Source organism: Misgurnus anguillicaudatus, chromosome 10 (assembly GCF_027580225.2).
Source record: "Misgurnus anguillicaudatus chromosome 10, ASM2758022v2, whole genome shotgun sequence".
NCBI lineage: Eukaryota > Metazoa > Chordata > Actinopteri > Cypriniformes > Cobitidae > Misgurnus > Misgurnus anguillicaudatus.
Genome location: NC_073346.2, coordinates 1,189,655 through 1,215,747, shown reverse-complemented (window position 1 = coordinate 1,215,747; position 26,093 = coordinate 1,189,655). Strand labels below are relative to the sequence as shown.

At 38.5% G+C, this 26,093-nt stretch overlaps 2 protein-coding genes across 3 annotated transcripts; both read right to left on the bottom strand.

The window, feature by feature from the left end:
* Positions 1-1,133: 1,133 nt before the first annotated feature.
* Positions 1,134-7,258, bottom strand: LOC129447971 (myelin basic protein-like). The gene is made up of 5 exons (XM_055209966.2): positions 6,995-7,258; positions 2,953-3,054; positions 2,833-2,859; positions 2,145-2,228; positions 1,134-2,063 (listed from the first exon to the last, which is right to left on the bottom strand). Exons 1-5 carry the CDS (start codon positions 7,109-7,111, stop codon positions 2,031-2,033), a joined length of 363 nt encoding a protein of 120 aa, XP_055065941.1. The 5' UTR covers positions 7,112-7,258; the 3' UTR covers positions 1,134-2,030.
* On the bottom strand, positions 7,169-24,707 carry LOC129447969 (myelin basic protein-like). Of its 2 annotated transcripts, XM_055209964.2 has the most exons (5): positions 24,514-24,707; positions 20,275-20,324; positions 19,209-19,257; positions 15,653-15,713; positions 7,169-7,467 (listed from the first exon to the last, which is right to left on the bottom strand). In XM_055209964.2, exons 2-5 carry the CDS (start codon positions 20,304-20,306, stop codon positions 7,169-7,171), a joined length of 441 nt encoding a protein of 146 aa, XP_055065939.1. In that variant the 5' UTR covers positions 20,307-20,324; positions 24,514-24,707. The 2 variants fall into 2 exon arrangements, with proteins under 2 accessions (XP_055065939.1, XP_055065940.1); XM_055209965.2 differs by lacking the exon at positions 20,275-20,324 and having other exon boundaries at positions 24,514-24,705.
* Between the last annotated feature and the right edge of the window lie 1,386 nt (positions 24,708-26,093).

Below are 26,093 nucleotides of genomic sequence, written 5' to 3'. Positions count from 1 at the left end.
TTAAGTAAATTGTTCATTTTGACTTAATTCACTTTCAAAGTAATTCTGTGACTCTAAGTAAAATGGACCTTCCAAACATTGCTCAGAGGAACAACATAATTTAAAAAGTTGATTTGAGAGGGAAAACGTATAAAGAAATTAAGAAAAGTTTAGGATGCTCAGCTAAAATGATCTCAAATGCTTTAAAATGGCAACAAAACCCAAACCACATGGAAGAAAACAAGCAACTACTGTTAAAACAGATTGAAGAATAGCCAGAATGGCAAAGATTCAGACTTTCATCACCTCTAGAAAGATCAAAGATGATCTAAAATGATTGAAGATGTTTGCAAGAAGTGTGCAGAATCCCATCAACTGGCCCAAACACGGAGTCACATTTATTGGCCTGATGAGAGTAAAATTGCTCTTTTGGGGTTTATTGACAGAACCTCGGGCGTCCCCTCGGGTACGGTACTGAATTCAAGCCACAGTACACCGTTAACACAGTTAAAGATGGTAACTGGATGTTTTTCATACTAATGTGTCATATACAAGCGAACATGGATCAGTTTAAATACATCAGAATACTTGAAGAGATTATGTAGCCCTTTGCAGAAGAGGGAATGACCCTAAAATTGGTGTTTCAACAAAAATCTTGGTTCCAGATAAAAAGGATTGAGGTGATGCAGTGGCCAGCTCAATCCCTTGATCTCAACCCCATTGAAAACTTGGGGGGTGACATTAAAATGCAGTTTCTGAAGCAAATCCTAATAAATGACAGAACTGTGGATCCGGTTCTGAAATATCTGTTTCTTTGTTGGTTAAATCAATTTGACACAGATGTGCAACAATGGTTATGCAGTTAAATAGTTTGAAGTGAAGAAATTTCTTAAGAAGTGTCTACAGAGAAAAATGTTGACACTGCTTTTTTTAACAGCTTAATGTTCTTTTAAAGGGAAGCAAAGAAAATGAATAAGACAGACTTGTAATGTGCAATGTTTTCAATGCCTTTGCAATAAGGACACTTTTATTAGTACACTGCTCCTTTTAATAACCAGAGTTGTGTTTTACAGTAATTCTGCCAAATCATATCTCATATCTTTCAAGTATGTGTGTTCGTGCTATTTAACATTTCAAGATACAAACACAAAAACTTGTTTTTGCACTTTTATTTTTTGCCTTAAAATAAGCAGACTTGTAACATCAACATATCACATTAGTTTGTAGACAACACTTTTTCTTTAGTTTATATGGCATATGTTTCCTGATGAAATGACAAGCATATATTTCTGTTTGTGCTTTTGCAACATTGCTAACTAATAATACATTTGAATTGAATGGAATGAATCCTTGAACATACCCACATAAACTATTAAACACATTGCAAATCATTGTACAAGAATACTGTAGTGTTGTTCACAGGTTTGTCTGTTACTACATTCATCAGCAAAAAAATCCACCTACACTCTGTACAGAGACAAGACGTCTGTTAGACCAATACTAGTGCTGACCTAACCAGTCCTAGAAGAGCTGACTGGAGTTCAGTCTTTGGCCAACACACACACACACACTAGTTTTATTCTGACAGTGACAAAAGTTAAACAAAACCAGGTAACACTTTACAATAAGGTTGTATTTGTTAAACATAAGTTAATGAATTAGCTACCATGAACTAACAATGGACAATGTGTCTACACAATTTATATCTTTGTTCATGTTAATGTCAACATTTACCAACACATTATTAAAAACCAAAACATTAGTTCATGCAAAATGAACTTTCATGAACAATTCTATTGGAATGCTACATAAACTATATTGCTCATTGTTAGTTCATGCATTTACTAATGTTAACAAATACAGCCTGGTTGTAAAGTGTTACCCACAACCATATTAGTTTAAATTAACGACAACAAACAGAGACAGACTATATTGTCACGTATCAATGCAAAGCCTGATCAAGTCAGTTACTATATTAGACAATTTAAAAAGAAAAGACAGAAGAGTTTATCTCATCCTTAAATGGGTTTTCACAAAAAAAAACTGTGATTTCAACGCTTGGATGAGGTAGACTGGCTTCCTCCCTGTAAGAGACAGACGGTAGGCAAAGTCAAGCCAAATAAAGCTTTGACACGATTTCCATTAAAGCTGAAAAATAATCTTACCCTTTTGAAGATCCTGGTTAATGTACCTTGACTGTCTCCACGCCCTTTATGACCTTTAGCAGAACTTTGTGACTTCTGATCTCCCTGTATAAACAAAAGGTGTAGAATGACTCTTTAACAGGAAGCTGTTTAAAAATGTTGAATATATAACATAGTGTGTTAATAACAAAAACGTCTTAGAAAGCTGTGTACTGTAGCAACACTGAACTATTGACTATAAACAGAAACTAATACTGTATTTTAGCAAAGCAGATTCACAGTAAAACAGATCAGTACAAGCATGTGACATTAAATGTAGAGAGATTTTTTTTGCTGCATCATCAGAAATGCTTACAACATTTCCAAACCCCAGTACGGTCATGTGACACTTCACCAGAATCACATACAGTATGATAAGGTCAAATTAGGTGCAGAAATGCATTCCTCTAATAATTTTATAAAAATTATTTTTAAATGTTTTAATATTTGCAATTAAAAGAAAACATAACACAGTTGTTGTGCAAATGCATTAATGGCAAAATTAAACAAATTAATTAAACAGAACGTAAATAAAAAAAACAAATTTGCATGACGCCCCTGTCTGAAAGTATTCCATACCATAAAATATAATAGGCCTATATACTTTCATACATTGTACTCCTTTTAAGTCTTGTTTTCTTGCTTTAAACTTCAAAAAAATGTGACTTACCCTAGATTTGGGGGTGGAAGGAGAAGCCTGGTAAGAAAGAGAATATGTTTACATCCATACTACAGCAGTGATTGTCAAACAAACATGCATGCCAGATTTAGATAAGTGACAGATACATACAATGTTTCTGAAAAAGTGTACCACAGCATTCTCATCAGCACGGCGGCGAGGTGATGAGCTTGATCTCTGAGGTGAGGAGGACAAAGCACCCCGGAAAGATCCCTGTGATGAAGACGACACCTCGGATCATTAAACATCACAGACACTTAAAGCAGTGGGATAAACGCAGACAGTCATCGCAAATGCAGATAACCTTCAACCTTGATGTCAAGATCAAATGATGTAGTGAGAGAATCCTGAGCATCAAAGGAATGTGATTGCAGTGAAAGCCTGCTGTCGTAGATATAGATTAAATGGTTCCTATAGCCGTCACTGGGGCAGTACCCTTTAAAAAGGTCCTTATATGACCTCTTCAGGTACAAAGGGAATTTTTGAAAGGGTACAGCCCCAGTGAAAGCTAGGGAGTCTAGTACCCTTACACAAGATTAAAGTATTTTATTGTTCTTCCTGTGCACTACGTGTTCTGAGTAGGTTTAGGGGAAGTGCAATTACACACAGATACTCTCAATGTATCTACACAATCGTTTCACTGTATATATTATGTGCGTAGTAGTTTAAATCTCCGTATATAAAGTGTGACCAGCAATTTTATCACCAAATTCTAATTTGGATAAAAGTCAAGTGACCACAGTGCCCTTCCATTAAAGGTTTTCTGTCTTTGCATTTTCTGAGGCGCAAAGCAACAGAATACTGTACACAGATCAGCCACAACATTAAAATGTTACGTAGGCAGGGGTGTCAGACTGGAGGTAAAACCAGTACTGATTACCAGGCCCCAAAGGAAGAGAGGGCCCTTGAAAAGTCTAAAATATATTATGGGGTGGGGCATGGGGGCCCATCAGGACTGCCTATGCATAGGGCCCGAGATCTTGTGCAACGCCTCTGTACGTAGGTCCTCCTCATGCAGCCAGAACACTTCTGATGCATCAAGGCATGAACTCCTTAAGACCTCTGAAGTGTCCTGTGGTATCCGCTACAATGACTTCAGCAGCAGATCCTTTACCTCCCACAAGATGCGAGGTGGGCCTCTACGTTAAAATAACATCCACGTGAATGCCAGCCGGTCTGCCTTCTTCCCAAAGTGCATTCTGCTGCCGTCTCTTTCCCAGATAAACATTACACACGCACCCACCTGATCTAAAAGAAAAAGTCATTCATCAGACCAGGCGACCTTCTTCCACAGCTCTATGGTCACGTCACGTGCAGATTATAGGTGCTTTTGCCGTTGGACGAGAGTCACTGCAGGTACTCTGACCGATGCGCTGGGTGTTCTGCTGTTTTTCAGCAATTTGAGCTACAGTAGCTGTTCTGTGTATTCAGACAGATTAGGCTGCCCCCCCCACCCACACGCATAAGACTTGGGAGCCAAACGTCATGATGCTGGTTCACTGATGCCGGATCCATGCACGACTTTTGGTGGGTATTAATCACTGCACCATATACATGGTACACAATTTTAATTCCCGATAACTGCTGATACGTGTTATATGTGAAAGAAAAATAACCTTTTGTGGGAGGTTTGCAGTTGCGCTTCAAACTATCTTAACGTTATTTAAGTTAAAGTAATTGTACATTGTAAAAAAAATCTTTTTGCACCTACATTTCCAAGTTCAATCAACCAGGATTACAAGTCATTTCAACTATCTTGACTTAATAACTAACTCATCATCACTAGTCAATACAGTTGAAATGACCTGCACATCCTAGTTGACCAAACCCCAAAATGCAAGTGCAGAAATATTTTTTTACAATGCAAGTCACAGACTACTGCCATCCTTGCCATTTTCCTTTCCCTGCTGCCAGTTTGATGCAAAAGCTGTCAAAAAGAAGATGGCAATAGTCAGTAACATACTTTATTTCAACTAAAATAACATCAACACAAATTTATGGGCAAACGACGGTTTCAAATGCATGCCTTTACCTAACTGACAACTACTAAATTGCCAAACGTGCATTATAATAGTGCATTTCCTTCTTGGTACAATACAGACATAACTGTTGAACATATTTTAGAGCAAAAACTCACTTAATGCATATTACATTAATAATTAAGCTGATATTGTGACCATAAATTTGAATTGTGTTACATAAAATATTTAAAGATGTCTACATAAAAAACAAACAAACAAAAATGCAGTGTTGTTAAATAGATTTTAATCAAGCAAACTTAATAAAGCTCAACATGTTCAGGTTAAGGGGCAGCTTCAGGGTTGACAAGAAACGTGGGTTATCACAAGCTTGTGTTGTTACAGTTACCAAAAAATGGCACAATCTTTAGTACTGGTGAGACATTAACACTTAAAGTTCACATTGTTACACCCAATAGATTTGTTAACCTGAGGTTTGTTTGAGATGTGTTTGAAGCAGCATTTAACATCTATAATACAGCTTAGACCAGAGGTCTTCAAACTCGGTGGTCCCGGAGGGCCGGTGTCCCGCAGAGTTTGGCTGAAACTTCCCTCAACACACATCCCTGAAGGTTTCTAGTCCTTGATACGCTGGATCAGGTGCGTTTGATGAGGGTTGGAGCAAAACTCTGCAGAGACACCGGCCCTGCAGGAACAAGACTGGATACCCCTTTATATTCACCACATCATTAAACGCAAAGATTTTTGGAAAAAAATAAGTAGAAAATTGTATGAATATGTATACTGCATTACACCAATTAAATCAATGACACACACTGTACATGTTGATACTCTTACAGATGATATGCTGCTGTAAAAATACCATCACAAAATAAGCATACATAATAGAGAAGCTATTTGGATTTTATGAATCTTATTTCACATTTTACCAAAACCCATAAAAAATCTGTCAAAAGTCTTTGTAGTATGTGACATCACTGCTGTAAGTCTCTTTACTGCTGGACTCAACTCTTACTGTCTATAATATAAGGCTCTGGAAATTGCATAATCAGAAATACAAGAATAACAAGACCTTAAGCTACTATTTCAAATTGCAAATTCAGTTCATGTACAGAGATGATGATGACCTGTCCTTACAATGAAAACTGTTTTTATACAATGTTTAAAAAATGTTGCTGTAGTTATGCAGCTGATGAACTTTTTAAATATAAATTAATGTTAAATGAACATTAAACATTAACAAGTCTTTATCTTTACATATGCATGCAAAGCATTCTGGGAATCAAAATCTGAAGAAAAAAAGGTTGATGAGGATTTCTGGTTCCCAGAATGCTTTGCATGACGAGGTTATTTTAGTTTTATTCTGTAATGATAAAGACTTGTTCATGTTTACTGTTCATTTAACTTTGAACAAACTGTTGCCAGTAAATAACATCCATTTAAATCTACAAACAGCTGCATAAAAACAGCAAATGTTTTAAAGTGTACAGTATCTCTCTAAAATGCCTTGTGTTTCAGAAATTAACTTTATAGAATTAAAAACTTTGATCATAATTGTGGGATTAAAACACAAAATTTAACACAAAAGTACCATGAAGATGAACCAAATCTCTGAGGTAAAAAACGAAACAAAATTCTGATACAATGTTGCTTAAAAGTCTTTAGATAAATGAACTGAAAATGTCCTCTTCACTTACAGTACCATTCTGTATTGATTCTGTATTATTGTACACTATGCTACATGTACTTTATATGTGCTGATTAGTACAAAACGTTTCAATGTGTGATTTATTATTGGAGTCAAAGTGGTAAAAATACTGGATTTGTACATTTGCAGGCATTTAAGGCATTTTATAAAAGTCAGTTTGTTTATAAACATAATCTAACACAATTAATCATCCACAATAAAATACTCTGATACCAAAATGCAGCAAATACTCAATGGGCTATAAACTCAACATCATTACTGGATATATGACAGCAGTGTGAAAGTCTAAAAAAACAAATAAAGTCTAATAAAACTTTGTTGAAGGGACAAAAGTCATGAATACGTGAAATTATAAAATCACACAATCATTGCAAATCCAAACAAAGAAATACTCCATAATTCAAGCAAACTACAGCAGGAATAAAAGGCTTGTGTGGAAAGATCTGAACGCTCGCTCAATCCTCACCTTTCCCTTTTTCTTCTTGTCCCCTCCAAAAAACTTTCCGATCTGATCCATGACAGTCGGGTTCTTCTTACTGCGACCCAACCTGAATGTGGACTGCGAGGAGCTTGCGGATGCCATATTGAGCGTTCACTCGGATATTTTCGGCGACGTTTGTTTTCAAGAGAAAGAGTAAATTTACTCTGGGTCCTGCTCGGCACACTCCGAACCACACTCTGATCCGGCTCCGCCGTGCTCCTGGATGGTCTCCAGCTCGTCGGACTCCGATGGGCGGTCTTTGAAGGTGTTGTCTTCGCGTCCCGGAGCGTCCCGAGAGAAGAGGCGGACCAAGTGTGGGCGGGGCTCTGCTTCATTTGGGTCAGCTGCGTTCAGCTGGTTCCAGCCGCTCTGATGTACTACAGGAGTCGTGGAGTCAGACACCAGCGGACTCTTGCCGGAGCAGTCATTGTTCTGGTTCATGTCGGCCTCACCCAGGCCTGCAAAGAGACAGTGAGAGAGTTCACAGTAAGATCATTGTCAGAACCAGCGCCCTGCTGTCAACAAGTTCAGTACAGATCTTCTCAGAAACTTACAGAAATCCCCCAAAATCTCCTTCATAAACATTAAATATTACACAGATACAAGGCCGTATGTTGTTAATAAACAGGTACATGATATTTATCAATCTTTCAATCTTTATAGTGGGAGATTTCAGAGGAACGCAGTGAAGGTTGTCAGGTTTTGAGACAAAGCCACAACTGTACCGCCAAACACAAGAGAATCTGCATACTAAAGTTTCTTACAGAGGTCCTTTGTCCAAACCACACAGTTATTGTAAAAGGACAAAGGAAACAGTGTGACTGTAATAACTTCCCCAGGCTGGACTTTCTGAACTCATTATTTCTGAACTCATCATGTAAGGTTTAGTTGGAAATGATTCTTTTGGGCACTCAAAACAGTACCTCAATCCCTGACCAGGCTTATTTTAAGGAAAAAGAACGGTCTTAATCAATGAAATACAACACTCCAAAAATGTCTGTGTTATTTTTGACCCATGTTGGGTAAATATTGGACACACTGCTGGGTTACAATTGACCCAATGCTGAGTTGTTTTAATCCAACTGCTGGGTTAGCCCATGGTTGCATAACAACAACCCAACATTGGATATTTTTAACCCAGCAGTGTGTTCTGTCCAATATTTACCCAACATGGGTCAAAAATAACCCAGACATTTTGAGAGTGATATACAGTACTGTGCAAAAGTCTTAGGCCACCATCACCAGCTTTGTTGTTTTAGCAAAGTTTCAATATCTAGCCATATTTATTTTTCACTCTCTTTAAGTTACAAACTACAGGAAAATACAGGAAATATGTACACAAAATTAAAAACAAAACAATTTTCATTACTAAATATCTTCTTCAGGCATCAGTCAGTATTTAGTGTGACCTCTCTTGGCATGAAACACATCTTGAGCTTTTTTGAGGAGACTGAAGTCATTCGAATACATTCCTGTATTTTCTGGTTGCATTCTAATAAAGAGACTGAGAAATAATTATATACGATCACTATAACATTGCAAAAAGAACAAATCTAATGGTAGCATGGTGGCCTAAGACTTTTGCACAGTACTGTAGATATATAAGAAGAGCTCAGATGCAAAAGCCCATAAACACCACCTTCGTCAAAAATGACTTAATCATATTGACAGAATGCTCTCGGCATGTATTATATGTTCATCAAATACTTTTGCTTTGCATTATCTTAATCTCGGGCCTAAAGCCAGTCAGAAATCTATTAAAGACCACAACAATGTTCACAGTGCACTTAACCCCGGGCTATCTTCATTATAAACCCTAGGTTACGGAGCGTTTCACACTTGTAAGTTAAATCAAGCACCACAATGGTAATGCACAAAACTAGGGATGTAATCGGCCTATCATCAGCATTGGCAGATATAAAGCATTTTTTCTACTATCGGACATCGACCGATTGTACTTTTAAAATCACCCCCCAAATTACATTGGTACTACAGAGTACAGATTTACATTAAATCAATCTATACCAAATTTTGGTATTTGAGAATCCATCTGGTCGCCGTGCGAGAGTAAGCTACGAAAGGTAGGTAGAGAAAGAGACCCTGCTGTGACGTGATGTCACCCCTGCAACTTGCTCAGAGACAAAAAAAACAGAGCAATGTGCGGCATGGTCAAAAAAACGTTTATTTTTTCACCTGCTTTTATGCCTTGGCAATTTAAATATTAAAGCAAAATAAGATCGAAGCATAACACATCTCAGTTAACGACTCACAAGCTGTTTGGGGAGCTTTGTGTGTGCGCAAATCCGAAGAGCGTCCCCAAAAGGTCGCATCTCAAGACTTCAAGCACGCAATGGCTAACCGAGTTCATGTTTTCTTGCGCTTGAATGGACATATTTACACAAAATGATTTAAAAATGCAGTGCTTATCATCGTAAACACAGTCTGTTATGCTTCCTCTTAAGTGAATGTAAGCAGTTGAGTAATAAAACATGTCTGGAGCAGTATATTAGGTCCTTAGGTATTAGGTGTAAATTGAGAGGTATTTGAATTTTTCTCACCAAAATAAATGTTTTTACTAAACAGGGTAAAGTACTAAAAAAAGGTACCACTGGATACCGTTACTGCATTTGAGCTACTGACACTAATACCAGGTAAAATATGAGATACAAGAAATGTGATTTATTTGCCTTTGTTCATGATAGTAAGAGCAGTACTGTGTACTAATACTGCAGTTTTACTAATGCTGCTTCTCTAAACTAGAAGATATTTCACAATTTGATAACATTTCTGAGACAATGTTACTGCAGGTCTTCAGCTTGGCTGGAGTAACAATCAGACCCACACAGTATGTGGCAGTGGGACTGAGGCATGGAAAGCATGTCTCTCAGAAGGGCTGCAGGCATTCGCTCCATGCCCAGGCCTCCCACCCGTGCACAAAATCATCTCTATGATGGCATTCATGAAAGCCTGAGGGCACCCACAGGCCCTGCAGACAGATACTCGTCTGTTTGACTATCCTCATCGAGCAGCTATTCCTTCAGTACGTCTCATTCTCTTCATAAGCTCTCATTACACTGCAAACTAATCACAGCTGAGCTCACAACTTACAGTAATGACAATTATACTTAAACTAGGTTTCTTAAACACAAAGAGTATTTAAAAATGCTAAATATGAAACCAAAAAATTACAATTGTTGTTAGCAATGCTTGCCACCATGATGCTAAGGTGTTTGGGTAAGCAGCATAACTGCAGACAGTAAATGATCAGTCCGACAGGTCTGTTAATGTATTATTATTACACTAAGTAAACCAGAGAAACACAAAAAATTTCCTAATAAATAGTTCAGCCTTAGCAAAATATTAACAAAGTGACAGGCTGCTTTTGCATCACAACTTTTAAAGTGTTCTTGTTGGATTTTGTATTGAATCTAACAGAAAGACTTTCCCATATAAAATGGTCCTATTATGCCCTTTTTTGAAGTCTTGATTTAGTTTTTAAGTTGTACTAGACTAGGTTTCTATGGTTATTGGTTGAAGATTTTTTTTTTTTTAGATATTTTACATTATTACAGCATGTCTCTGTTACTGCCAGACTCTATGAAACCCCTCCTTCTGGGCAGTCATGGCCTAGAGAGGGACAGCCACAGTGCAGCCTGAAGAGGGACAGCTGCGACGCGCCTGGAGAGGGACAGTCATGGCTTAGAGAGGGAAAGTCGTGTCATGGCCTAGAGAGGGACAGTCGTGGCCTAGTGAGGGACATTCATGGCTTAGAGAGGGACAGTCGTGTCATGGCCTAAAGAGGGACAGTCGTGGGGTGGCCTGGAGAAAGACAGCCGTGTCATGGCTTAGAGAGGGACAGTCATGGCTTAGAGAGGAACAGTCGTGGCTTAACGAGGGACAGCCGTGTCGTGGCCTAAAGAGGGACAGTCAGGCTTGGCATGGAGAAAGACAGCCATGTCATGGCTTAGAGAGGGACAGTCGTGGCTTAGAGAGGGACAGTGGTGGCTTGAAGAGGGACAGTCGTGGCTTAAAAAGGGACAGTCGTGGTGTGGCCTAGAGAGGGACAGTCGTGGCTTAAAGAGGGACAGTCATGCCATTGCCTAGAGAGGGAGAGCCGTGGCCTAGAGAGGGACAGTCGTGGCCTGGAGAGGGACAGTCGTGGCATAGAGAGGGACAGTCATGTCATAGAGAGATACAGTCGTGACTTAGAGAGGGACAGTCGTGTCGTGGCCTGGAGAGGAACAGTCGTGGCGTGACCTGGAGAGGGACAGTTGTGGCTTAGATAGGGACAACTGTGTCGTGGTCTAAAGTGGGACAGTCGTGGCCTAGAGAGGGACAGTCGTGGCCTGGAGAGGGACAGTCGTGGCCTGGAGAGGGACAGTCGTGGCATGGCCTAGAGAGGGACAGTCGTGGCGTGGCCTAGAGAGGGACAGTCGTGTCATAGAGAGATACAGTCGTGGCTTAGAGAGGGACAGTCGTGTCGTGGCCTGGAGAGGAACAGTCGTGGCGTGACCGGGAGAGGGACAGTTGTGGCTTAGAGAGGGACAGTTGTGTTGTGGCCTAAAGAGGGACAGTCGTGGCCTAGAGAGGGACAGTCGTGGCGTGGCCTAGAAAGGGACAGTCATGGCGTGGTTAGAGAGGGACAGTCGTGGCGTGGCCTAGAGAGGGACAGTCGTGGCGTGGCCTAGAGAGGGACAGTCGTGGCGTGGCCTAGAGAGGGACAGTCTTGCCGTGGCCTAGAGAGGGACAGTCGTGGCGTGGCCTAGAGAGGGACAGTCGTGGCGTGGCCTAGAGAGGGACAGTCGTGGCGTGGCCTAGAGTGGGACAGTCGTGGCGTGGCCTAGAGAGGGACAGTCGTGGCCTAGAGAGGGACAGTCGTGGCGTGGCCTAGAGAGGGACAGTCGTGGCGTGGCCTAGAGAGGGACAGTCGTGGCCTCGAGAGGGCCAGTCCTGGCTTAGAGAGGGACAGTCGTGTCCTGGGGTGGGGGGGGACAGACGTGGCCTAAAGAGAGACAGTCGAGGCGTGGCCTCGAGAGGGACAGTTGTGGTGGGCCTGAAGAGGGACAGTCGTGGCTTAGAGAGGGACAGTCGTGTCGAACTGTCCCTCTCCAGGCCATGTCACGACTGTCCCGCTCCAGGCCATACCACGACTGTCCATGCTTTCAAATGAGACCAAACTTATGCTGTTAGTGCATTCATAAACTGTATCCATTTTAGTTTGGCTATGACATCTTTGGGGGGTTCAAAAAACAGGGAATCAGGTTAACAGGTTAAAAAAACATATAACACAATTCAGTTTATATTTGAACACAACCCATAAGATGCTGTTTGTAGAGAAAAGTGTCATTAACCCTGATCAATCAATTGCTACAGACATATCAGATAAACACATGAAAAATAAATGGGTATTAGAATAAGTGGAGGTGCCTTTACAGTTACCTTAGTAAAATAGTAATAAAATAAAAATGGTTAATTTCCCAACCAGACAGAAAGAGAAGAGTTAACAGGATAGAGAAGAATGAGGTTGAGAACAGTGAGACAGTGACAGACAAGTATGCTGAACTGCAGCCTGTACCAGCTGGTGTTAACAGCAAAAGCCTCAAACGTGCTTTATCTGACTACAGAAACACCAGTGTGACATCACATCACTCCCACACACACACACACACACACACACACACACACACAGGCACGCACGCACACACGCACACACACAGTGACACTTCTTCAGTCTGCCTTTTGTGTGACTCAGTCATCTCCCTAGGTCGTAAATCAGTATATCGACTACACAAGATTGTGTACTGGTAAGAACACAGCTATACATGGAGACACTGATGACATGTTTTCAAGTGATGTAACTAAACGTAGTAAAACGTCACTCACCAACAGACAGAGCAGATATCTTTAATACTTATAAAAGCTATATAATAAACATGAAATGATCGTGTAATGTGTGATGTTTACAGACTAAATCAGGCCCGATCATATCAAACATGTTACATCAGTACTTTCACAACTGTCAATAAAAGTCAAAGGTGAATGACAGACCTTTTTGAAAAAGCAACCGCAAAAAAGCTGCTGTATGGGTCCATTAGACAGCAAAGACATAGAAATGGCTTCTGAAAGTCAGGACTGCCACAATAATGCAACGGCCCTTAAAGTAATAGTCTACTCATTTTCAATATTAAAATATGTTATTACCTTAACTAAGAATTGTTGATACATCCCTCTATCATCTGTGTGTGTGCACGTGGGCGCTGGAGCGCGCTCCGACGCTTCGATAGCATTTAGCTTAGCCCCATTCATTCAATGGTACCATTTAGAGATAAAGTTAGAAGTGACCAAACACATCAACGTTTTTCCTATTTAAGACGAGTAGTTATACGAGCAAGTTTGGTGGTACAAAATAAAACGTAGCGCTTTTCTAAGCGGATTTAAAAGAGGAACTATATTTTATGGCGTAATAGCACTTTTGGGAGTACTTCGACTCGGCGCAGTAACACCCTCCCTCTCCCATTATGAGAGTGAGAAGGGGAGCGGACTTTTCAGGCGAGTCGAAGTACTCCCAAAAGTCATAACCAAAAAATGGGCTAAATTCATTCCAATCCCTTTGACAGGTCGTATAACACTTGATTGGATTGAAAACTGAAAGTGGGAAGCATGTGCAATGACATAAAAAAAGTAAAGATGCACAAAACAAGCAGTTGTAGTTGAAGAATGATGTACGGGGTCCGGTTGAGCTGCTATAGTAGCATGTTGTTGCCAAGTCGAAGACATGCGGTTTATTCCACCCCCTTCAACGCTTTTTGTTCAGCCTTTTTCTGAGATGGACAAATGCAGCGGGTCACTTTTCCACTATAGTAAGCATCTGTTCAACACTTATAATTTTGCCAGTAAAGATTCAGCTATGTTCTATGTCAAGAACCGAAATGCTAATGTTTTTCTTCTGCAGTGATCACTATGCCCAAATAATCCCTTCAAGAACTTTATCATCTGCTGTGAAAGCTATTCTGTGTGTAATATACAGGCTTGCACATAACTGGTACGCAGGCGCCCATGCACGATACTGCTCTAAAATGGTGCTTTTGCCTATCAACATTGCTGGCATTTTGTTACCTAGTTACATAAGAGGTTTCTACCTGCTTTCCTACAAGATAAATAATACAAACGTGTTAAAATGAATGTGTGTTGTTAGCAGCGATGCAACTGTCACTGGCCTGATTGGCCAAATTAAATATTTAAACATAAAAAAGATGCGAAACAGATCTCAACACTTTAATCATACATTGTTTGATAAGTTTTGTTCGCGCAAGCCTGAAAATCCACATTTGAAGGCTTTAGTTTAGGCAGCACGCAAATACAACCAAATACAACTGAGTTCCTGTTTTCTTGCACTTCAGCAGACATAATGTCATGATTATTAGTAGTACACAGTCTTTAACACATTAAGTGAATATAAACAGTTGAGAAATAAAATGTGTGCGTAACAATTGGATCCATGCACTTAAAATGACAGTACAATGTGAAAAATGCTGGGTTGTGCATTTGTGGACACTGATATTGACGGACTATAACATAACTTCTTAAATGTATAGGACATAATAAAACAAAATAAAAACACACCTCTGTGAAAAGCCCTGTTCAAGTTATACTTGCAAACATGATTCTGTTTGATAAGCATGTACTTGATTTATGTTATCTGAGGCTTGAGGTGAAAGGACAAACTGATGCAATTCTCATGAAAACTCATGACTATGGAAAGGGGCAGGACATTTCTAACAAAACAGACAGAGACAGCTTGACCAATCAGAGTAAACTGAGTGTTTAGGAAGAATGGGCTTTAAAGAGATGGAGCTACAACAGAACATTACAGACAGACTTGGTAAAGAGGTGCTTCAATAAGTCAAATAGATGAAAAATGTGTTTGAGCAATCTAGGCATGAAAGCCTATTCTAGTACACCCTAAAAACAAAACCAAGACTTGTAAAGGGCATAATTGAACCCTTTTAAGTTTGCTTTTTAAAACAAAATCATTCAGATTGATGAATCTGATCATAGAGATATAGCTACTCTAATGCTGCGTTCAGACCAGCCGCGGTAGAGGCATCAAGCACGAGTGATTTCAATGTTAAGTCAATGTTAAAGAAGTCTCGCGGCGTGAATGAGGCGTTTAGCGCAGCGCGATAGATGCAAATCCGCCTCATTCGTGCGTCTAGTTTGCGCGAATGGCGTGAATTGAGCGTTGCCGCGGGAACTGTGTCAGTTGAAAAATTTGGCTGAAAAACGCGACGCGTTAACCAATCAGGAGCTTGCTCTAGTAGTGACGTGATTTCAGGCAGCGAGCAGAGTCGCAGAAGCCCCTCCAATGACGTGAATTTGCGTGTGAATGTCTCGATGACTAGAATTTCAGAATGAAGCGATTAAAGTCAAAATGCTCAAGCAGTAAACTAGACACGGGAGACGCGAATTTGACTCCTCAAACGCGGCTGGTGTGAACCCACGGTAAGGCCATCCTGCATGTTAGTAAAGTCAAGTGCCCATCCCATATTTACAGTAGAGAATGAGCTTTACTGTACATCATCCTTCGACCCTGCATATACAACCCTGTATTATTGTTTTGTAATGAAAGTAAAAAATACTTACCAAATACCTCATCTTGTGACTCAGGTGAATCTGCTATGTGTTCAGATTCTTTTGAAGAGCCCTTCAAAAACAAAGGCAATAGGTTAACAGATAAGATACTTTATTAACCTAAACATGCGGTTAAAAAAGAAAACAGAATTAATGTGACGAAAACAAAGAGAATTTAACTACTAAAAATGAGTCTAATTGATAAAGTTATTAAATAACTCCTAAAAACAGGTCCTAAATTAGTCAAGCACTTTCATGTCTTTTCTTGAATCAATGTCCTAAATCAGTCTGACTGTCTGTCCAGGGACAAACTGCTCAGTGCAACACAATCTAAGCCAATACAAACATATTATGTTTATGACAAAAGGAATCGCCGGTGCAGCACAGATGTCCATTTAAAAATAATTGAATAAAGGTGCAAAACATTGACTAACGTTTCGATGCACAATTACTACATCTTCAGAGTGGACTGATGAAGTTTTCGATTGTGTTTTATTAAAATTCAAATTATTAAAAATTCAAAATAAGATACTTTTGCATTATTTTACAGTATTAAGTTTGAAAACAATCTTGGGCCTTTTATTAAAAAGTTAACAAGTATAAACAGTAAACATTATATCACATCATCCAGTGAAGCCCATGTGGTCTTTGTGGCTGAATTAAAATTATGTAGATTTCTCACTGTTACTTTAATATAATGGGTTGGCTGGTTTCTGTGTCAGTTGGTACAACCAATGTAAAACTAGAAAACTAGAAAAAATGCTATTTTATCAAACACATTTTAATTGTTTTTTAAACAGTATATGAATTTGAAATCACAGGGAAAACCTTATACCAGCATCCAAGCAGAAGTCTGTTCAATATAAATTAATTGCAGAGGTCAGGTGGTGCAACCAGAAAGTTGAAGGTTGCAATTGCTATTAAAACATAAGGCTAAGTAATCTTAAAAATTAAGCTAATAATGTTAATGTTATAAATGCAATCTAAGGTCTATAATTATTTAAGGTGCTATAGAATATAAAAAAAATGTATTTACATAGGCATAGATGAATAATAAGAGTTCTGTACATGGTAATGACATATCGTGTACCTCAAACACGTTTGTTTCCTCATTCTTATGTTAACCTCATGCATGCAAAAGACCGCTGGAAAACAGACCAATCTCAACATAACACCAACTGTGATGTTACAGTCGAGATGTACGCCCCAACATGTTTACTAATGTGAGCTACTGGCATGAGCCTCAGAGAGAGCAGAGCAGAGCCAATCAGAACAGAGCTCAACATTATTATTCATGACCATTTCAAATAGGGCAAAAATAGACCAATTGAGTCAAAGGATAAATTCTAGAGATGCAAATAGACATCTAAAAATGGTTCCGAATTAATTTTGCACATAATAAAGTTACATAGCTTCTATGTAAATATCAAAGAACAATTTAACATATCATTTCAATGCATTCTTTGGCACCTTTAAATGTATAGTTCATAAATGTTAGTTTTATGGCAAAGTTGTTTTGCACTTTCAATCTATTTTCAGGATTATAATTTTAAATGCCATTATTAAATAAATAAACAATCAGCATGACACGGGGAGCACATTAATAGACAATGATTGGTTGTACCACCTGACTTTTTTAAAGGGGATACAGGATCAAAAATCTTATGAAAACATTCATTAAAATGTACTAAAATGTTGTTCAATAAACAAAATGTTTTAAACACATGACTCAAAACAATGCGTTTTTAAAAAAAATAAGTTTTAGGAGCTTGTTTTGTCATTGACCCCATTACAAACTTTATCAATATATCTCAGTTAGGTTACAGCGTTCTGTGCTAGCATTCTGTAACTGACTGCTTTGCTCTTTGGCTGTGCTTTGTTCACTACTAGTGTCGCTACTGGACAAGCATGTCATGACCACACTGTATCTGTATTCTCACTCTCTGACCCAATAAGAAGTGGAACGACTGTCACAAAGTCTGGCCTTTTAATTGACATCCGTATCAACTTTGAGTCTGGTCTCAGTACAGAAAGGCTGACGATCATACACTCTAAAAATGGCTGGGTTAGTTTTGAGTTATGTTGGCTAAATATTGGACAGAACACATGCTGGGTTAAAAATTACCCAATGCTGGGTTGTTGTTAGAAGAAGAAAAAGAAGAAGTTTTATTTATATAGCGCCTTCCCATTGCTCAAGGTCGCTTCACATAGTATTATACAGTACATTAACACTTCCACCTGCACAATACAACACATAAGACCACATACACAATACAAACACATTAGGACAGATTTAACAACATTATCCATAATAAGTATTGAAGAGATACGTTTTAAGTTGGGTCTTGAAGGTAGACAAAGTTGATATATTGTGAAGTGAAAGGGGTAGGGAATTCCATAATTTAGGAGCACTAAAGGACCTACCACCTAATGTGGACATCCGAAAACAAGGAATGGACAAAAGAACAAGCTCAGATGATCTGAGGGACCGGGCAGGAGAATAGGGGTAGAGAAGGTCCATGTAATGCCTTAAATGTTAGAAGTAATATCTTAAAGTTAATGCGTGACGCCACAGGTAGCCAGTGAAGAGCAAAACCCATGGTGGAGGTGAGAACTCTTGCTGCAGAGTTTTAAACATACTGTAACCTTGCTATGAGTTTTTTAGGCAGACCAAGAAACAGTGCATTGATATAGTCCAGACGTGATGTGATCAATGCATGGGTTAAAATTTCAGCATCACCTAAAGTCAGATAAGATCGAAGATGAGCAATATTATGGAGATGGAAAAATGTGGGAGTTGGGAGAACCAGTTGGGAGATCACATTGTCTTTCTCACATTTTAATGGCCACAATGGTTATGCAACCATTGGTTATAATAACCCAGGGTCAATTTTAACCCAACGGTGTGTTCGGTCCAATATTTATTCAACATGGGTCAAAAATAACCCAGCCGTTTTTAGAGTGTATGAGATTGGGATGCATTTATGAGAGCAAGCACCAGAAATAAAGCCCAGCATGATTCACAGAGTGATATGAATGCCAAAATCTTACTCCAGTCTGTCTGGCTTATGAGAAAGTGTCGCTAATCTCACTGTAACAGGAAATGAATTTGGACACATATAAAAGCTGACAATTAATTAATAGCTGAAAAGCTGGCATTAATCAACAGTAGAGTCATCCTGGCATTTGGTGTAAAACTTATTTGGTTTAATTTTAAGTAAACATTTTTCTAAGTCTTTATTGCATTTTCCCAAACAGTATGCCATTAACAGTTTTATGGTTTCTGTACTTTGTAGTCTTGCATTCCACACATTTTTAAAGACCGTTCAGCCTGTTTCACTCTATAAGGCATGTATGAGCATGAAGATCCAGATCATCACTTATTATTTCACATGCGTTAAAAACCAGCCTTTCCATACAGGATTTTGAACGCCTTTGTTTTCAGCATGTCCAAATATATGCTCTAACATGTTAAAATGACTTTTTTATGATGAAATGTACTTTGTCTCAGTATGTAGTGTTAACTTTTAAAATAAAATGAATAGAATTAAAAAAAAATTAAACATACCTGAGAAACAGAAAGTGGTTCCCGTTTTACGAGGTGCTGTCCCATGCTCCTACAACAGAATGAAAACCAAAGTTTTATATAATATACTAGTCAACATACACAATGGTTTTTATAAGTGGGAACAATTTTAGTTCTTGAAACATCTTTTTAGGGAACTAAATTAGCTCCTACTTCAGGGTAGGAACAACTTTATTTATTTAACCTAATACCTGCCTGTTCTGAGCAGGGATCGAATACACGCCAACCGTTAGGGAAAGCGGCTGTGTTAACTGCAACACTACAGACTCCTTCCCCTGCCATATATTATAGCCATTTAGTAGATCACAGGGGAGTGACATACTAGCTGACCTCTGTTATTGTTCAATGAAATTATAACATATCTAACCAAACAGTGATTCAATTTCAGAGCCGTAGCTTTTGAATAACACGTTGTCAATCAGTATTAATGAATGGGTTTAACTGTTCAATGCTCAGGGTTCTCATACTCCTTCAGCCGGCTAGTGTCTAACATAAAAAACAAAGTGATCAATGTGAAAATATTTTTTTCCATCCCGGCACCCACAGCCATGTCTTCTGTTCTGTAGAAATCAGTAAATGTGGCACGACTGCCACCTAACAGACTTGACTCACCAGTACCGATGAACCAGATGGGAGATCACATTGTCTTTCTCACATTTTAATGGCCACATCTCTAGATAATTGTAGTTTTCAGTTGTTGCCCAGCTGGAAGTTTATCTGCTTATTATATTTATATTTGATTGGTCCTTGAAGTCATTTATACAGCAGACTATAGGCAGTACAAAAATAAAATCTTGTATTTTTACCATGTCTAAAACTTGAATAAAACGTGTGAATGTGAGGGGTTTGGTGGCAGTCTTGGATTACCTCTACAAGTGGACTACTAGGGCACGGTCAAGCGGTCACACAAGTGAAATTAAACAGATTTTAGGGGTTAAACATAGTTGGCTTCAGTTCGCATTGTATGAGTAAGCCCACATGTGATTAAACAGGAAGTGCCTATCAATCCCAAAACAATTCCACACACAATAATCACCCTGGTTATTACCTTTTTTTCTGAGTGTCATCTTGGCTATGCATTATTTTCAGGTGCACCGGCTACAGAAGTGAAACAAATGATGCATCAGTGTAAAATACAGTTCTTAGTTTTGATATCTTTAATCTATTAAAACTTCTTAACTGTAGGACCAGAGGTGGCGTTTAACAAAAATTTTCCCTCTGTGATGGAAAAATTTAAAAGCCATCCGTCATTTTGAGAGGTTACACTTATAACTGTCCAGTTGGTGGGAAGTGGGTATTTGACCAAATGCCCAAAGTATAGTCGGACAATCCGTGTAAGTTCGTCATACGATTATGTAATTATTGTCATCAGCGCTCAGCGGCAGTCCATGGTCGTCCTCACACCCCGTCCGGATGCAGCCCAAGCTTTAAACCGCAATGACGGCTCAGGTACAACAGCGCATATGCGAGAAAATATTGTTGAAAAGACACTGGACGACAAACAACATACACAAAGGCAATGGACCATCGTCTTTTCTTCTTTCATTTTCACTTTCTTCCAAGAACAGAAAGCGTTCTTGGAAGAAAGTGAAACGTTTGTTTAGCAAATAATGTTTGTTTTCTTGTTGTTTGTCCAAACTTTGTTTGGTGGATGCACTACTTTTTTTCATCTATCCTGATTCTTCGAATATCCTGTAAATGACGCGAATCAGTGCTGCCCTAATGACCTGGTAGAGTAATCACTTGAACAAGAAATCATTTATACTGCGTATGTGTCGAACGTGGCCATCCGTGCGTATCTGTGGTCTCGAAACTCTCTCATGATACTTTGATGTCATAGACTGATAGATCTGCAAGTTTAACACACTCCAGTTTGATAAAAAAGCGAGAGATTAATCGCCAACTTTAGATTTAAAAGACTACTTTACCACATCTGGGCTAGAGACTAAAATATATACATCTACAGGGCTCAACGTAAAAACAAATTCTACTGGCCCGGTCGGGCCAGTGGTTCAGGTTTTCACTTGCCCTGCCAAAATTTTCACTGGCCCCACCAAAAAATATTTTTGTGTCACATATTAAAAATAATTATTCAAAAGTCAAATATAATTTTACACATTGTATTCATCATTAGCCTTTCATGGCTATGGTCTCAGATATTTCAGCATAAAACTGGACAAAAGATAATTCATAAAAGAAATCTTGTTGCAAGAACATTAACTAACCCATATTACTAAAACAGTGTTATTACATTTTATACAGTGTTGTTTTTGTTTCTGCCTGCATGCTAATAAAGTGGATTGCCTTAATCTCACTTAGCATCTCTTTCCAAAGAACCTCAAAGATAGTGTCTGTGAATCTAGAATTATACATATTTAGGTCAAAATCATAGTGTGATGGAAACAAACAGAAGTATGGAAAATATATAACGTTACTGCATATATTTCCATGCAGTTCTATCCATTTTAACTAATAGTGGAGCATTTACTGGACTTATTTCTTTAACGCCAGCAGATTTTTTTTTTAAGTTGCCAGCCAGCGGCAGCATTTTTTATGATTTTCACTAAAGTTTAATCCTGATCCCTCTGCTTTCAAACAAAATACAGTTTCATCCCATATTCATTTTTATTCATCACCTCTCAAATATGGGTGGGTTTTAAGGACGTTTGTTAAAGATCAGATTCAGTGAATGCTCCAGTGTTTTATAAGTTGGGTAAGCGCGCCACCTAGTGGGTAATAGCGGAAATATAGATTGCCTTTAACTCATCATTGGTGTGGGGAAAGAGTTAACTATTAGTAAAGACGTTAAACCAAATATTTCTTACCTCCGACATGCAATATCTGTGTGGTACCGAGATCCCACATAAACTCTGGTTTAATTTTTTTAAGCAAGTCAATACATCGCTCGAATGGCTGTTCCTTCTTGATGAGGTGAAATGCAGTGTTGATATGTCTCTCGATGCGCTTGAAATTCTCATCATTCATACGTCTCGCCATTAAGTTCAGTGGACCAGATAAAGCGTTATCAGACTTTTCTCATCGGCTTTGACGTTTTGTTTGCGGTAGTTGCTAGTCCTAACGAAAAAGGATCCCGACTTGTCTGCTATACCTGAAAATTGACGGAAAACTGGTCGAAACATTGCATCGTTTCTTTCGTCGTGTTTTATTTAAGTAAATGTATGCTTCCGAGATGCTAAAAAATGTTTACTTTTGGCCTTATAATCGAAGGGGGCCGGCGCCTCCTCCATCTTAACGTATCTTTGCTCTAACTTACTACTACCAGCTGAGTATCACGCAAAACACGCAACGGTCACCACAACAACCAATAAGGTAAGAGAAACTTTTATGATATTGCTAAGAAGTTTACGTTCGCGCCACTTAAAATGCTTCTCGATGGTAACATTGCGTAAGAGTACATACAGAAAAACGGCCGCAGACAGAAAATATATTTTAGTGACTGAGGGTGAAGCACTGGCCCGATCGGGCAAGTGACAATATGATATAATGGCCCGAGCTTCTCTCCCACTGGCCCCGGGCAACCGGGCAGTCCTTTATGTCCAGCCCTGATCTAGAAATATCTAGAATCACTGTTCTTGCTATGACTGGTGATTGTGACATCATGAGTCTCTTAAAGTTTGGCCACTTGAAGAAAATGAATGTGATTTAACTGACTGACCCAAACATGACTGGGGTTCTAACTATACAAAGCTTAATGCAAATGGGTGAATTGTCCCTTTAAGCAACCACTGATTCAGAAACAGATAAAACTTTGTGTATGTTTTGATCATGGTTCTGAATCTGATAGTTAACAACAGTGCTTTACAAAAAAGCAAATATCCCAGCTTTTTGCTCAAAATTTTATAGTTTTGAAGAAACCCACCCATATTTGAGAGGTGATAAAAGAGAAACAAATGAAGATAGGATGAAACTCAACGCATCGTTTATTTGACTCGCACATGGACCCTGTAGGTGCACGTGATTTCACCAAGTAAGATGTGATCCTGGATCAACACCATTGTTGATCCTGGATCAACATTTTCATTAACCAATCAGATTGCAGGATTAGGATTAGTGTGTATGTTAGATTTAGGTTAAGAATTGGGTTAGGGGGCTTTTAAGAAATACCCCTCAAACTATTATTTCACACTAATTTAAGGGTTTAAAAATGGTTAGGGTTTGAGTTAAGGGTAGGTTGGGGTATCTTTGATTAAAACGTTGATCCAGGATCCACAAAAAATGTTGATCCAGGCGACCGTACACTGTACGCGAACAAATCGCAAACTATTCTGATGACAAAATTTGCATTAAGTGCTTGTGCTTATCTGTTGTTCTGGGTAGATTTATGGTTGGGGATTGATAGGGTTAGAGATAGGATCAGAAGAAAGATACCAAGTTAAATGTAAGTCCAATATAAAAATATACACATAAAATTGACATTGTATACGGTTTTTTACGTGGTAGTTAAATACACCTTATATAAGGTGGGATTTATGTATGTTATTATGTTACACGATGTTTCCCCATTATGACGTAAATGTCACATCAGTTTTTCATCTGAAATGCCGTCACTCGAAACAGTACAATTATTTAAAAATGTTTGTTACTGAAGTTCTGCTGTAATTGTTCACTGAAAAACTGAAAACATTTCCTTATTTGAAACGTCTTCCTCTCAAAAATTCCCCTCCTGTTGTCACCTGCCCACCTGTCAAAAGAAAACTATAATCGCTACAAAATTTTACAGTGAACTGAACTGTAAAATACAACAACAAACATAAAGCAAAGCAAAGCAAAAAACAAACAAACAAACAAAACGCAAGCCCAGTTGTTAACGGTACCTGTCCTGCACCTCGCGCGCTTACTGTAGTGCGAGCACGCGTCGAGCTCGTGACGTTATTATGGTATTTTTCGACAATTATTTAGGGCCTCTGGTTACTCGAATAAACAAACAGTAATGATACTTTTAACTACGGGTACATAGTATAAGTCTACGTGAAAGATGCGGACAGTGTGCTGCTAAACTGTACGATTTGTTTAACCAAATAACAGCAACAGCGCAGCCATCGCTATCTTGCGTAACACGTCCGTCCATCTCATCGCAACCTGCAGATTGTTGTAAGTTGCAATTTACAACAAAATCGTGACAAGTTACAAAATATACCAGCCAGTCATTACTGAAATAAAGCCACGGTCAACCATCAGCTCAGTTAATACTGATATGCGAGCACACATTGTAGGTTATCTTGAGCATAGGCGACCATATGATGTTGTGATTTTTGAGTTCACGTACCTGTCTGCTAAAACGCGTCCTCTGCGCGATGTGTTGATATCAGTTTTGCCTCAGTAACACATGAACAAGTCGACACATGGACGTAAATTGAAGAGCTGGCTGCTTTTGTTGTACTATTTTTGCTGCATGAGGTTTCGATTGATGATCAGTCATCTACTTCCTGCTTTTAGGTAATGTAGGGTGGGGCTGTGAAAGCAGACAACAGACGAACATCTAGTAGCTGCACGTTAGTTGACGTACATGATAACAGCCCGCTTTTACTTGCAAATAAATTCACATAATTCTTCGTTTATACACATATACTGTACATATATGGAGAAAATGTTTATTCATTTGCCCTGCTGTTAAACCCATTTTGTTGACTATAATATTGGCTATTTATAGTCAGTTTTTATAAATATAAAAATAATGTATGGTTTGTTAGGATAAGACAATTTTTGGCTAAGATATATTTAAAAATCTATTATACTTATACTGTATAATATAAGAAAATCTGAGGCGAAAAATCAAAATATTGAGAAAATCTCCTATAGAGTCCTATGATAAATACATTTTTGATATATTAACAGTTTGAAATCTACAAAATATCATTATGGATCTTTGATTTTACTTAAAATCCTAATGATTTTTGTAATAAAAAATCTATAAATTTGACACATTAAGGGTCGGTTTCCCGGACAGGGATTAGACTAGTCCTAGACTAGAATAAATAAATGTAAGAGCTGTCCAAACTGAAAACAACTTGACCTGACATATCTTAAAACACATCAGTGCCCTTTGTTTTGCTTCAAAATGCACCAAAGTAATGTTTTTAGTAAGGCATGTTTGTTAAAACTAGTTATATTTCCTAATTAAACTAAGGCTTAGTCCTGGCTTAAACTAATCTCCGTCCAGGAAACCACCCCACGATGTATTTTTGTCTATTGCTACAAATATACCCATGCTTTGTGGTCCAGGGTTACATATGTCAAAATACTAAACAATTTCATGTCACAAATATAATACAATTCTTCTTGAACAACTTGAATATTGTGTATTTTACATTCAAATATATTTTAAAATGCATGTCTCAAATATACATTCATACTACAAGCCGTGGCCAAAGGTTTTAAGAATGACAAACATATTACTTTTCTGACTGTACAGGTTATTATGTATTGTGAGGTCCAAATGTCCCCACAATGATAGTAAAAGTCTTGAAACCTGCAATTCAAATTGAATTTTTAAACATACTAAATTATATTTAATTGGAAGTGTAAAAAAGTGACTACCCCACAGACACCTGTGAAAAGGTGTTTATGAAGTATGTGATTTGTATGTCGTGTGACCTGAATTTTCTGAGAGCTCCAACTTAAAGCACCTGATCACTGCAAGTTTATGAAATTTAAACTATGAAAATGTTTTGGTTCAGTAATTACGGATCTCCTGATTTTGCCAAGTGGTAAATGTCCTCAGGGCAACATATTGTGTTGACCCAGGGACAACATTTTTCTAAATAAAACCTAAACCTACCCCAAATCCAAACCCTAACATAACCAAACCCTAAAATCAGAGGAATATGATAAGTGAAAAACAATGGT

Excerpts from the sequence above, each read along its gene's own strand:
- LOC129447971 (XM_055209966.2), bottom strand. The coding sequence starts at position 7,111 with ATGGCATCCGCAAGCTCCTCGCAGTCCACATTCAGGTTGGGTCGCAGT. Across the intron at positions 2,229-2,832 it reads CTTCCACCCCCAAATCTAGG|GGAGATCAGAAGTCACAAAG; the intron begins GTAAGTCACATT and ends TTGTTTATACAG. Across the intron at positions 2,064-2,144 it reads TAACCAGGATCTTCAAAAGG|GGAGGAAGCCAGTCTACCTC; the intron begins GTAAGATTATTT and ends TGTCTCTTACAG.
- LOC129447969 (XM_055209964.2), bottom strand. The coding sequence starts at position 20,306 with ATGCATAGCCAAGATGACACTCAGAAAAAAAG. Across the intron at positions 15,714-19,208 it reads AACCACTTTCTGTTTCTCAG|GGCTCTTCAAAAGAATCTGA; the intron begins GTATGTTTAATT and ends TTGTTTTTGAAG. Across the intron at positions 7,468-15,652 it reads GTCACAAGATGAGGTATTTG|GCCTGGGTGAGGCCGACATG; the intron begins GTAAGTATTTTT and ends GTCTCTTTGCAG.